Below are 11,821 nucleotides of genomic sequence, written 5' to 3'. Positions count from 1 at the left end.
CTAAGCCACGGGGGCGGCGGCTAATGTGCGCTAAGCCGCCCGAAAAAATACTGATGACGGAGGGATAATTTTATAATCCGCCAAGTGGAGATTATCCCTGGCCCAAAACCGCCAGTTCGCCAGTTTGAGGGAAGGGGGGGGAGGAACGAGGCTGAACCCAGGGAGGCACTTTTAACCGAACAGGATGTTTAACCACGATCGGCCCAGTGAACCGCTAGCACAGGAAGTGATGTCACACTGGGACGTGCGGCCATATCGGTATGGCCCAGAAAAATTTATTCCTGGGGGGTCAGATGGCCATAATTTAATGCTTCATGCAAATACGAGTGTGATGTCACTCAAAGCAGCGAGCTCCTACCCAACGGCCAATCGAGCACCTGCAGCCTGTAGGCCTCAGCTGCCTAGCAACAGCCCAGCCTGCTACAGGTATTATTCCCCCAAACAATGAAAACATTTTTCTTTTTGGAAAGAGCACATTTTTTTATTACCTAGTCCATGTAAGAGCTGCACACTCCATCATAGTTTTTTTTTTTTTTTTAAGCGTAAAAACTATAACAGCAGCCATGGGGTGTATACAGGCAATCTTTCGTTTCTTCTTTGTGTATTTTTTATATATCATTTGGGAAAAGCACATTTCTTTATGTCCAACTCCATGTGATGTTTCACAAAGGCTCTGGAAGTCACAGTGCCTGCTGAGCTTCAGGATCAGTTTCCCAGGGCCCACGTCCCAAACGCTGATCCGCTACGCGATAACAGGACAAACCTGATCCTCCACTGGCGATTTAACCCTTAGAAGACCGGGTGTTTGGAATGTTTTTTCCCCCCAACATTCCAAGTCAGAGTTCTAGAACTCCACTGCTTTCGAATCACTAGTAGCGATTGTTGCATCAGCATCAGGGGCTCCGAGCCGCCCTACAGGACGTCACACAGACACAGAGGCCCTTTAAACGTCTCCTTTCAGCCGCAACAAACACGAAATGTGCGTCCCGCACACCGCGTCGAAAGCTCAAAAAAATAAATAAATAAAAATACTCTAAAGGCTCTATTTAGAGAAATAAAATGGCGACCACCGGGAAGTCCCTCGGGCCGAGCGTTCGACACAGCGCTGGGTAAGAATGGAGGGGGAAGGAAAAAAGGCCGTCTCCGGCATCGATCACTGACCGAAAATGCGCGCCCTAGGAGGAATCAGATAAAAGCGCTTCTTGAAAGAGAGTGAGTAAAAAAGAAAAGGGAAAAAACAGGCTCACGTTCGCCGTACGACAGTAATCTATATTTAGTTGAAGAAGGAGCAGGGCCCATTGATCTCATTCGCTACCTGTCCGAGGACGCGCCGCGGATTAGCCTGTGTAAGATGGATGGCCGCAGATAACTTCAATTCAATCTCTCTCCCTCTCCCTCTCCCTCCTCCCTCTCCCTCTCTCCCTCTCCTCTCTCTCTCCTCTCCCTCTCCCTCTCTCTCCCCCTCTCCCTCTCTCCCTCTCCCTCTCCCTCTCCCTCTCCCTCTCTCTCCCTCTCCCTCTCCCTCTCCTCTCCTCTCTCTCTCCTCTCCTCTCCTCTCCTCTCTCTCTCTCTCTCTCTCTCCTCTCCTCTCTCTCTCTCTCTCTCTCTCTCCTCTCTCTCTCTCTCTCTCTTCTCTTGGGTTCATCGACGGCTGAGCGGACCGAACCCCCGACCCTCGGACCCCCCGCCCCATTCCAGAGGGACTCCGGGGCAATTAGGGGGGGTTTAACGAAGAGACCGCGCACAAGCGAGAAGACTGGGGGGCGGAGCCTCAAACGGCAGAGGGGAGGCGGAGTCTCAAATGGCAGAGGGGAGGCGGAGTCTCAAATGGCAGAGGCGGAGCCTCAAACAACGGCAGGAGGCGGAGCCTGAAAAGGCAGCGCTAGAGCTTTCTCTCCCTCTTAAATCATCAGCCCAGGGTCAGAAATCTGCCTGCTTATTTTCCTCCTCGTTTCCTTCTTGAAAAAGAAAGAAAATGCGGATTCAAAAATGGAACCAATTCATGGCTCCTCTTCTCTCTCCCCCTCCCTTTCTCCCACTCTTCCTCAAAACCTAACACTCCTCTCCTCCATGGGACATTAATTTACAGCTTATACACTCATTTCTGACATAACGTGAGTTTAAGAGGGTAAAATAACCCTCAGCAGACTTTTAATGTCTAATTAAGGAGAATTAACAGCTCGCCACACCCGCAGTTGTGTCTGTAAGTAAAACCAACCTCACCCCTACCCCCGTTTCAGAACCACTGCTCAACACCACCACCCCCCCGCCTCCCCCCGCCTATAAACACTCAACGCATCCAACCAAACGCTAACCGTGAGTTTAATTTCCTCTAAGGACCATCCCTGCTGTCTTACAATTATCCTTAAAAAAGGTTTTTCCACTCCATGGGTTACTTTGTGTGGAGGGGAGGGGAGGGGGGGGGGGGGGATAGACATCCAATGCCCCCCCCCAATCTGATGGAATATTCCTCACTTTAATGCACTTTACGGGCGTGCGACGGTGAGATCGGAGAGAGCGGCTAAGACCGTTAGCGCAACATGCGTCCACTTAAACTTCACTCTGGCGGAAATGCCATTCCACCCCCGTTTAAGTGGAGAAATTAAACACGTTTAAAAAGAAAAAAAAAAGCAGGGAATGACCGCTCCACAGAGGAGACTCCACTGGGAAGTCGACGCCTGCAGCATGCTAATCGCTGTACGGCAATCTTTCAAAGTTATTTCTATTTCAAAATGAGCTTTAAACATCAACGATGGCCCTGAAGCTGAAACCATAAACTTGTGTAATTGGAACAATTAAATTTTAGAACTGCAAACAAATAAACGCACTGCCCCCAAACGGTACGCAATTAATTAAAACCGCGGTGCCAAGCGGAAAGCTCGTTAGCGCCCGTTAGCTCGCGTAACGCGGTCCGCATCTACGGCCCTCACTAGTCCGTCATCCATGAAACGCACCAGAGAGAGGCGGAGCCTGTAACCACGGCAGCCAAGTACCAGGTCCTCCCGCTGTGAACTGCCGTCTTTTCCTTTCCAAATTCAAATAAATAAATAAAAAAACGCTAAATCTCAACCGCAAAACAGCCAAGTCATCTTCCTGTAATGTGGACATGTTTGTAAAATGTTTGTGCAAACTTTCTGAGGCAGGGCAGACAAAAAGAAAGAGAAAAAGAGAGGGGGAGAGAGAGAGGGAGGGAGAAAGAAAGAGAGTACAATAATAATCTGCAATTATTCCATTTCCCTTATTCTAACTTTCTCTTGCCTAGTGGCAAACCATAGCCAATCCCATCTGTGGGTCCAAATGGCCAGTCGGGCAGGAAGTCAGTAAATCAGTCAGCCGCTCGCAACGCTGCTCCTTCAAATCAAATCGAGGGAGAAAAAAATGGCTTCTACTGTAACCGTGGCGACACGGACAGGAGGCGATATCCCCTGCAAGCACCTGCCAGAGGATCAGCCAGGTGTTCAAACACGCTCACCTCAGTCTGCACTTTCAGTAACTAGAGAATAAATCTTTATGGCAGATATAAAAAGTGTCACCGGTCTTTAAATACTCTTTTTGGTATTTGTTAGAATCTTTGCGTTGTTTTTGTTTTTTTCCCCTCTAGAGATGGACAGAGGACAGAGGGGAAGAGAACAGTGTGCTGGTGACAGGATGTCTGCTGAGACCGCCGGCCTCTACTGAGCAGAAGGCCCGGAGCAGGGGGCTGGAGTGGCCACTGTGCCCCAGGGAGGTGACCCCTCAGAGGGGACAGGGAGAAATTTAGAGCCTGGCTTCGGGCCCAGCGGCGGACAATCTGCCACCACTCCGGCGCCGGCGCCTGGAGACGTCCCCCCTGACTTCCCGCGTGTGGCGGGGGACCGGGCCGCGGGCTGAGCGGGTCTCGGACCTCGGGCCGACGCGAGGCGGCGAAACGCGGGCTCTCGGGGTGAGCCGGGGGGGGACAGAACCGCTTCAAATCTGTTCCCGATCGCCGAGCCAGCGGACCTACGACACGGAGAAACGGCAGGAGGCCCAGATAAATCCCCACCCCTAAAACGACTGACAGGCACGAGGTTATGTCACCATCTGGAGCGACTCGCTCGTCAGGCCCCGCCCCCATCCGGCCCGTCACCACGGTAACGGATCTGTGTCCCCAGCAGTGTTGTTCACCCGCGCTGCCGCCCCCCACCCCCCGAGTGCTCAAACGCTTCAGTGCTACTGTAGTCCTGACTCAAACACTGGTGCTCTCCTGTTCAGGGGGGGGTCAGTATTATAGGGTCATGTGACCGTCTGTGACACTAAACCTGCCTGTCTTCCTCCCCCACCCCCAAACTGCCCTAGCCCCATCCACACCACAGCTGGGGCAGGTGCACCTAGCAGTGGGGAGGCACAGCAGACCAGCTGTCCATTCAGCTGGGGGGGGAGGGGGGGGCATTGGCACAGAAACACAGCCCACTTCCTGTAGCACCACGTCCTGTAGACAGATGGAGAAATTATGTCAGTCTTTCTTTTCCTCACTCTCTCACTTTAACCCTCTCTTTCTTGCTCTTTTTCATTCCCTTCACACTCCCTCTGCTCTCCTTCTCCCTCCCACCATCTGTATCTCTCTCTCTCACTCTCCCTCTCTCCATCTCTCTCCCCCCCCACTCATTCTCTCGCTCCCTCTCCCGCCCCCTCTCTCTCCCTCTCCCTCCTCCTCCTCTTCCTCCTTCTCTCCCTCTCCTCCCTCCCTCCCTCCTCTCTCCCTCCTCCCTCTCCTCTCTCTCTCTCCCTCCTCCCCTCTCTCCGCTCCTCCTCCGGATGTGGCAGACAGGGAGGCTCGTTGTTGTCCTTCCGGCTGACAGATTTATGAAACCCTGATAAGACACGGCCCCACCCCCCCCCACCCCATCCTCCAGCTCCTCCGCAGGACGGGATCAGATATGAGGGGAGGGGGGGGGGGTGTAAAAGGAGGATCGGGGGGCTGAGGCGCAATAGAGCCTTACAGTGAGGGGGGGGGGGGGCATCTCCAGTCAGCACGCTCATGTGATTCATGACCTCACTGCAGCGCGTAAAGCCTGGTTATTACTGGATAAGAACGACACGAATATTTGGCCGCAGACACAAAACACAAGTACACAGTATATGGCTGGACCGGCCGACCAATGGTGTGACTTCACAACTCGGCCGACCAATGGTGTAACTTCATCACTCACTCAGTCACGGACATTCGCGTTTGTAGGGCTGGCCCTGCTGTTGCAGTCCAGCCAAAATAAACATGTACGATACATTCAGAGATAAGATTTATGCTGAGTATACAGGCAGTATTTTTAACCCCAGATTTAAACTGAATATCTAAAGGCAGTATTTTTAACCCCAGATTCCTCAGTGGAATAATAATATTAGAAGGAGAGATAAGCACAGGAAATGGCTGCTATGTTGTCGGTGCCTGTGTGTGTGTGTGTGTGTGAGAGAGAGAGAGAGAGAGAGTGTGTGTGTGTGTCCATCTGTGTCTGTGTGTGCTGGTGTGCATGTGTATGTGTGCTTGCTCATTTCTGTGAACATTAGAAGAATTGAGCTTTAGGCGAATGAGTTGGTCTACATTAAGGCAACATTAAAACCGTGTTAGGGGAACGTTGGGGGACGTTGGAATTGGGGACGTGGGGGAATGTTAGGGGACGTTAGAGGCGTTAGGGAACGTTGAGGAACGTGGGGAATGTTAAGGAACGTGGGGGACGTTGGGGGAACGTTCAGGGACGTTAGGGGGACGTAGGGGAATGTTAGGGGACGTTAGAGGGGAACGTTAGGGGAACGTTAGGGAACGTTGGGGGACGTTAGGGAACGTTGGGACGTGGGAAGTTAGAGGAACGTTGGGGGAATGTTAGGGAACGTTGGGGGAACGTTAGGAATGTTAGGGGAACGTTGGAGGGAACGTTGGGGGACGTTAGGGAACGTTGGGGAATGTTAGGGGAACGTTGGGGGAACGTTGGGGGAACGTTAGGGGAATGTTAGAGGGACGTTAGGGGAACGTTGGGGGACGTGGGGGACGTTGGGGGAACGTCGGGGGGACGTTAGGGGAACGTTAGGGGAATGTTAGGGGGACGTTACAGGGACGTCGCGGCTCACCCTCGTGCACGGTCACGCCGCAGTTGTCGCACTGGATGATCTCGTCCGCGTCCTCGCTGTTGTCCCCCAGGCACACGCAGCAGATCAGGATGTGCTCCATCCTCTGCGAGCCCCAGGCCTGCGCTCGGTCCGGCAGCAGGGAATCCTGGGTAAAAGGGAGGGTGAGGGAGGAACGGGGAGTCACTCAACATGGCGCCCCGCGAACCCCCCCCTGGTTGCCAGGGCGGGAAAAGTCCCCCTCCTCAGCTTCCCAGCGCGCTCGCTAATCTGAATCGCCTTGGTTTGTTTTATTTCCCAGGATTCTCGGATTCCCAGGCTAAGTGGATTGGCTGAAATCCCCCCGCAGAGCCGCATCCGCTTACGCTCCGATCGCAGGAACTGATACCGCCAAATCTGATCACGGAGCTTTGCGTCCGGAGAAACTCTGAGATTTAAATCCAAATGGAAATCAAAATGTTGCTCCGCATTTTTGTTTTTTTTACGTTTTCAGTTTAATTACTTTGCTATTCTTTTTTTTTTAGCGAAAAGAACAAGAGACAATTAATTTAGAATAATATCATGGAAATGAAAAACAAATGCTGATTACACACTCACACACTCTCTCTCTCACAAACACTCACACACACCGAGACACTCACACACACAGGCAGTCACAGACACATATTACATAACAGGCATTTAGCAGACGCTCTTATCCAAAGCGACTTACATTGTATCCAATTATACAGCAAGATATATACTGAAGCAATGCAGGTTAAGTACCTTGCTCAAGGGTACAGTGGCAGTGTCCTACAGGGGAATCGAACCTGCAACCTTTAGGTTACAAGACCAACTCCTTACCCATAATACTACACTGCCGCCTATCACACACACTCACACACTCTCTCTCACACACACACACACACACACACACACACTCACACAGGGACTACCACTCCGCACTCACACACACATACTCCACCACACCACCACACACACTCACACACAACTCCACTCACACTCACACTCACACACACACACACACACACACACACACTCTCACACACACTCTCACACACACTCTCACACACACTCTCACACACACACACACACACTCTCTCTCTCAGTATGACAGTGCTAATTTAAGCGGTGAGCCCTCCTACCTCGTTGCCCTTGCCCTGGGACAGGCTCAGGCTGTCATTGGTCAGCTCGTCGTCGTAGGCACCCACGCCCTTGGCCTTGCGCTTCTGCTTCTTCTCCTCCTTCTCGCTGCCGCTGCTGCTGTCCTCCTCCCCCTCCGCCTCGTGGTCCTCGTCCTCCTCTTCCTCGCTGCCCTCCTCGCCTTCCTCGTCGTCCTCCTCCTCCTCGTCCTCCCCGTCCCCCCCGCCCTCGCCGCCGGCCCCCCCGCCCTTCTGCCCCCCCCCGCGCCGGCTCTTCTTGCCGGGGGCGGGGCGCCAGTCGTTGTCGTCCTCGCTGTCGTAGTCGTCGATGTCGTTCAGCTCCTCCATGGTGGCGAAGTCCAGCGCCGGGCGGTTCCGCCGCAGGTTCCACTTCCTGGGCTCGCCCGCGCCCCCTTCCTCCGAGGCCCCGCCCCCGACTCCGCCCCCAGCCCCGCTCGACTGCCCGCCGCCTTCTCGCCCCGCCTCCTGCCCCTGGAGGACACGCCCCCTTCCTCCTTCCCGCCGCTGTCCGGCGACTCCTTCCCCTTCCCCTCCCCCACCTCCTCCTCGTCCACCGCCGCGCTTTCCGGGGTCACCTCCTTGCTCCCCTCGTTCCCCCGCTCTTCCTCTTCCTCCGCCTGCACCTCCGCCGACACCTCTTCCTCCTCCTCCACTTCCTCCTCGTCGCCCGATCCCCCGGCGTCCGAGTCGTTCTCCGAGCCGCCGCCGCTCTCCTTGGACCCGTCCTCGTCGCTCCCGTTCCCGCTGCCCTCCGACCCTGCCGAAACAGGAACGTCACCCACAGACTCCGGTCCTGGAGCGCCGATCCACGGCTGGTTTTCACTCCAACCGGGTGCCTCAGCTTCAGTTCTCCGACAGCTCTATAGACCGAACTGGTTTACTCTTGTACTTGAGCTCAGTAAAATCTTTAAACTTTCCAGTCGGTAGCTGCTGCCTAAACAAACATCAGATCTGGATATGACTGAGCCAATTAAATAATTAAGAGCAGTTGGCACGTTAAGTTGGCACAAATCCCGAAATGGATCGGCCCTTGCTGTGCACCTCAGACTCCATACACTCATCAGATAACTCTGCTCCAGTGCTCCTCCTGTCCTCTGCTTCCAGCTACACCCGGCTCTGCTCCCCCCCCCCCCCCCCACCCACCCACGCCACAACATTTTCAGAGAGCGCGAAGCAGAGTAGCCGCTGTGTCTGCGGACTCTGGGACACCACAAATCACGGGCGTGAAAAAAAAACCCACCCTAAACGCACGCAACTGCACAAAGCTGTCTGCACATTCGCCGCCTTCCTAAAGACTTACCCGCGTCTGTGGAAATCCGGGTTCATATTCGGGGTCATTTCTCACCACTATCCCTGAGGTGAAAGGGCTCAGGCTCACAAGGATGGGTTTATCGCTTTATTATCTTTGCGTGAGGGTGATCTTTGGCGGCGGTCGTCGGCGGTTACCTGAGGCGTCCTCCACCTCGAAGTCGCTGTCGTCGGAGCTGTCGTAGTCCAGGGCCTCCAGGAGGGAGGCGGCCAGGGGCTTCACCTGCCGCCGTTTCGACCCACGATCCACTGGGAGGGCGCAAGAAGAAGAGGAAGAAGAAGAGGAAGATATATTTTATTGAACCCCGTGGGGTAATTTGTCCACAACAACCATCATAACCACCGTCATCATCATCATCCCCACGACCACCATAACCATCATCATCATGACGACGACCGCCATCATAACCACCATCACCATCATCACCACCACGAACGCCATCATAACCACCATCACCATCATCATCACCACCACCACCACGGACGCCATCATAACCAACGTCATCATCATCACCACCACCACGGACGCCATCATAACCAACGTCATCATCGACATGATTACCACCACCGGGATCATAACCAACATCACTATCATGATCATCACCGCTACAACCATTATATCCAATCATTATGATCTTCACTACTACCACCATTGTAATCAACGTAATGTTCATCAAGAAAATCACCACGACAACCAGCGTCATCAAGATCATCCCCACTTGTGCCACAACCACAATCAACAACTTCTTCACCTTCATTGTCATTAACTACTTCATCTTCCTCACTACCATCATCCCCTTCATTAATGTCATCACTATAATCTTCATCGCTACTATAAATATCCCAGTACAGGAGGTCTGCTCCTGTGTCTGGTCTGCAGTGAGCTCAACCTGACCTGTGATTGACACGGTCACCAGCGTTTTACCGCCATTACCCACCTCTGGCTCCGTCAGGTGCTCAGGGTGCTAGCCTGCGCTACCGTGAGCTACGCGTTACCTGCCACTCTCTCCAGAAACTTCTGAACTCATCTGCTGTCATCACAGGCACTCTCGTCAAGTCAAAGCAGGTAGAGAGAAGCCCGATATTTTCCAACTGCACACACACCTGTCTTTCCCCCCTTAAATAGGCAGCGTTTGTCAACAGCTCAAGACAACACCAGGACAGAACCCAAAACAAGACGTGGGCTCATGTTCATCTACGCAGTTTGAATAATCGCAGGATCACATCAGAAAGCAGAACGAATTAAATCAATACGGTTTAAGGCTCTGCAATGGAGCCAGAGACATTGGCGTCTTTAAGGACACAAATCAAAAGGGGAGCGGAGATTTTTGTCTCAATTTGTGGAAGTGGACTACGGGACCTGTGACACTGTCCCAGTATTGAGCACAGTCACGTGTGGAGCCCGCTAATATTCCGGGTGGCGGTCCTTACCTGCCCAGAACCTGAGGACAGTTCACACAGTGCATCGCCAAACGTTCAAAATAAGACGCCAACTTTACCAAATACAGGAGCCTTTTTATTTTACGTGGAAAGGCCTGCCCTCCCACAAGCCTAAAACACAAAACAGACCTTGAAGAAGCACTGAAAGAACCTTGCATAAGGATTGCTACACTTTGTGTTTTATAACGTATAATAGGCTTCCTAGTGAAAACAACGTCTCTGCGAAACTGCCCAAACCCCAAACTGTGTTTTATAGAACTCAACAGGACACACACTGCTCAGCTCAGTTACCAGCTGACCCCGTATCAAACTGAATGACTATGTCCCTGAATGTCACTTCCAGACTGTTTTTTGCAGACACTTTTTTGATTTCCTTTTTCCATAATAACAGGCCTACCAATCTTATAATCGCGTGCAAGAAAACCCAAAAAGGCGATCTGCTTGTATTCGCTCCTGAAAGTAAACACCGTGTCGCATTGCGGTTAGATCACACCTGCATCACGCACCTTTGTTAACCGCATCTGAGAGGATAAACCGCGGAGGAAATTGTTTGTTTACAAACTAATTGTTCTTAAGTAAAATAGTAATAAAATCTGCCGAGGTATCCACGCAAATATTTCATGAATATTGGGCGCTTCACTAATGATTTAGTAAATTTTGGACGCATTTTGCATCGAACGCCAAATTGTACACCCCCGTTCACCGCTTGACAAAGGGCCGACGCTACACAGCGAGCATAAACTGAGTCCACCGTTGAGATTGTGTACGTTTGAGCCACATTTCAGTAGTAAAACACCCTAAATTAACCCGATTCTATCGAGCCAATTTAAACTGAGAAGGGCAAAGGTGTGCAAACGATGAACGGCGACGTGCCTTTTGCTATAATAATGAAAAGCCCTCGGCACTTACCAACGACATTGTGCCGCTAAAATTAGCTAGTTATCTATCTGTATTGGTAATATAACAAACTGGCTAACGCTTATGTAGAAGCGATTCTATCCGCATCCACGATGCATAACTCAGCTGGACTACCGTTCATATAACGCTGCAGAATGAGCAAGCTAGCTCGCTTATTAGAAGCTAGCTTCCCCCATAAACACTGTGACAACAAAACAAGACGTTTGAATGCATGCTTGTTGTCTGTAGCTAAACATCCGTGATTGCCTATGTTTTAACATATTCTGAAACCGTAGCATGTCACCAAACGTGCGACTACCCATTGATCACAAGTCACGTTAGTTGGCTAAGCTAGTCATTGCAGAACCCAGGCCAAACTAGCCAGCTAGCCACCAACGGCAATAATATTAATCTTGCAATAATGTTAATTCGCGTCCAATCGAGGCACATAACCAGAGTTCTATTTATACAATAGGATACTTCGTGGTCTTCAAAAACAGAAACGATTATGGAATAAGTTTCACTCACTCTTTCGGGTTTCACGTTTTTAACCGGGATGAACAATGGCACAATGGACGCCCCATCCAATATGTTTATGTGTAGACGTAGCGCACACGTAGTCGTGACGTTATAGGAAGGGTTGAAGTGGAAACCATGGCACCGAAATGGGCGTCCTCCGCTTTACCGCGAAATGTAGCCTACACATGGGCGTGGGTGTCGCAAAAATGTTTTGTGAATATGATTCACCAAATCTACTGCCAGACTCACTTATCAGTTAAAAACACGTTAAACTCGGCGATTGGGCTTGAAGTTCAGAGCGCTATAGTTTTTTTTCTTTCATATTTAGCTTACCAGTGTTATTTAACTTTCATCTAAGTTACATTGTTAACTGATGACATCAACAATGTTCGCAGAAATGCATGCTTTTTAACTGC

General features: G+C 51.6%; 1 protein-coding gene across 1 annotated transcript in view; it reads right to left on the bottom strand.

Moving 5' to 3' along the window:
* phf14 (PHD finger protein 14) overlaps positions 1-11,558 on the bottom strand; it is a 49,351-nt gene extending 37,793 nt beyond the window's left edge. The window contains 5 exon segments of the mRNA XM_064345639.1: positions 6,082-6,226; positions 7,224-7,670; positions 7,673-7,998; positions 8,688-8,798; positions 11,415-11,558. Coding sequence (XP_064201709.1) covers positions 6,082-6,226; positions 7,224-7,670; positions 7,673-7,998; positions 8,688-8,798; position 11,415 — 1,030 coding nt within the window. The 5' untranslated portion in view covers positions 11,416-11,558.
* Between the last annotated feature and the right edge of the window lie 263 nt (positions 11,559-11,821).

This window comes from Anguilla rostrata, chromosome 8 (genome assembly GCF_018555375.3).
Source record: "Anguilla rostrata isolate EN2019 chromosome 8, ASM1855537v3, whole genome shotgun sequence".
Classification (NCBI taxonomy): domain Eukaryota; kingdom Metazoa; phylum Chordata; class Actinopteri; order Anguilliformes; family Anguillidae; genus Anguilla; species Anguilla rostrata.
This window is presented reverse-complemented; position numbering and strand designations above follow the sequence as displayed.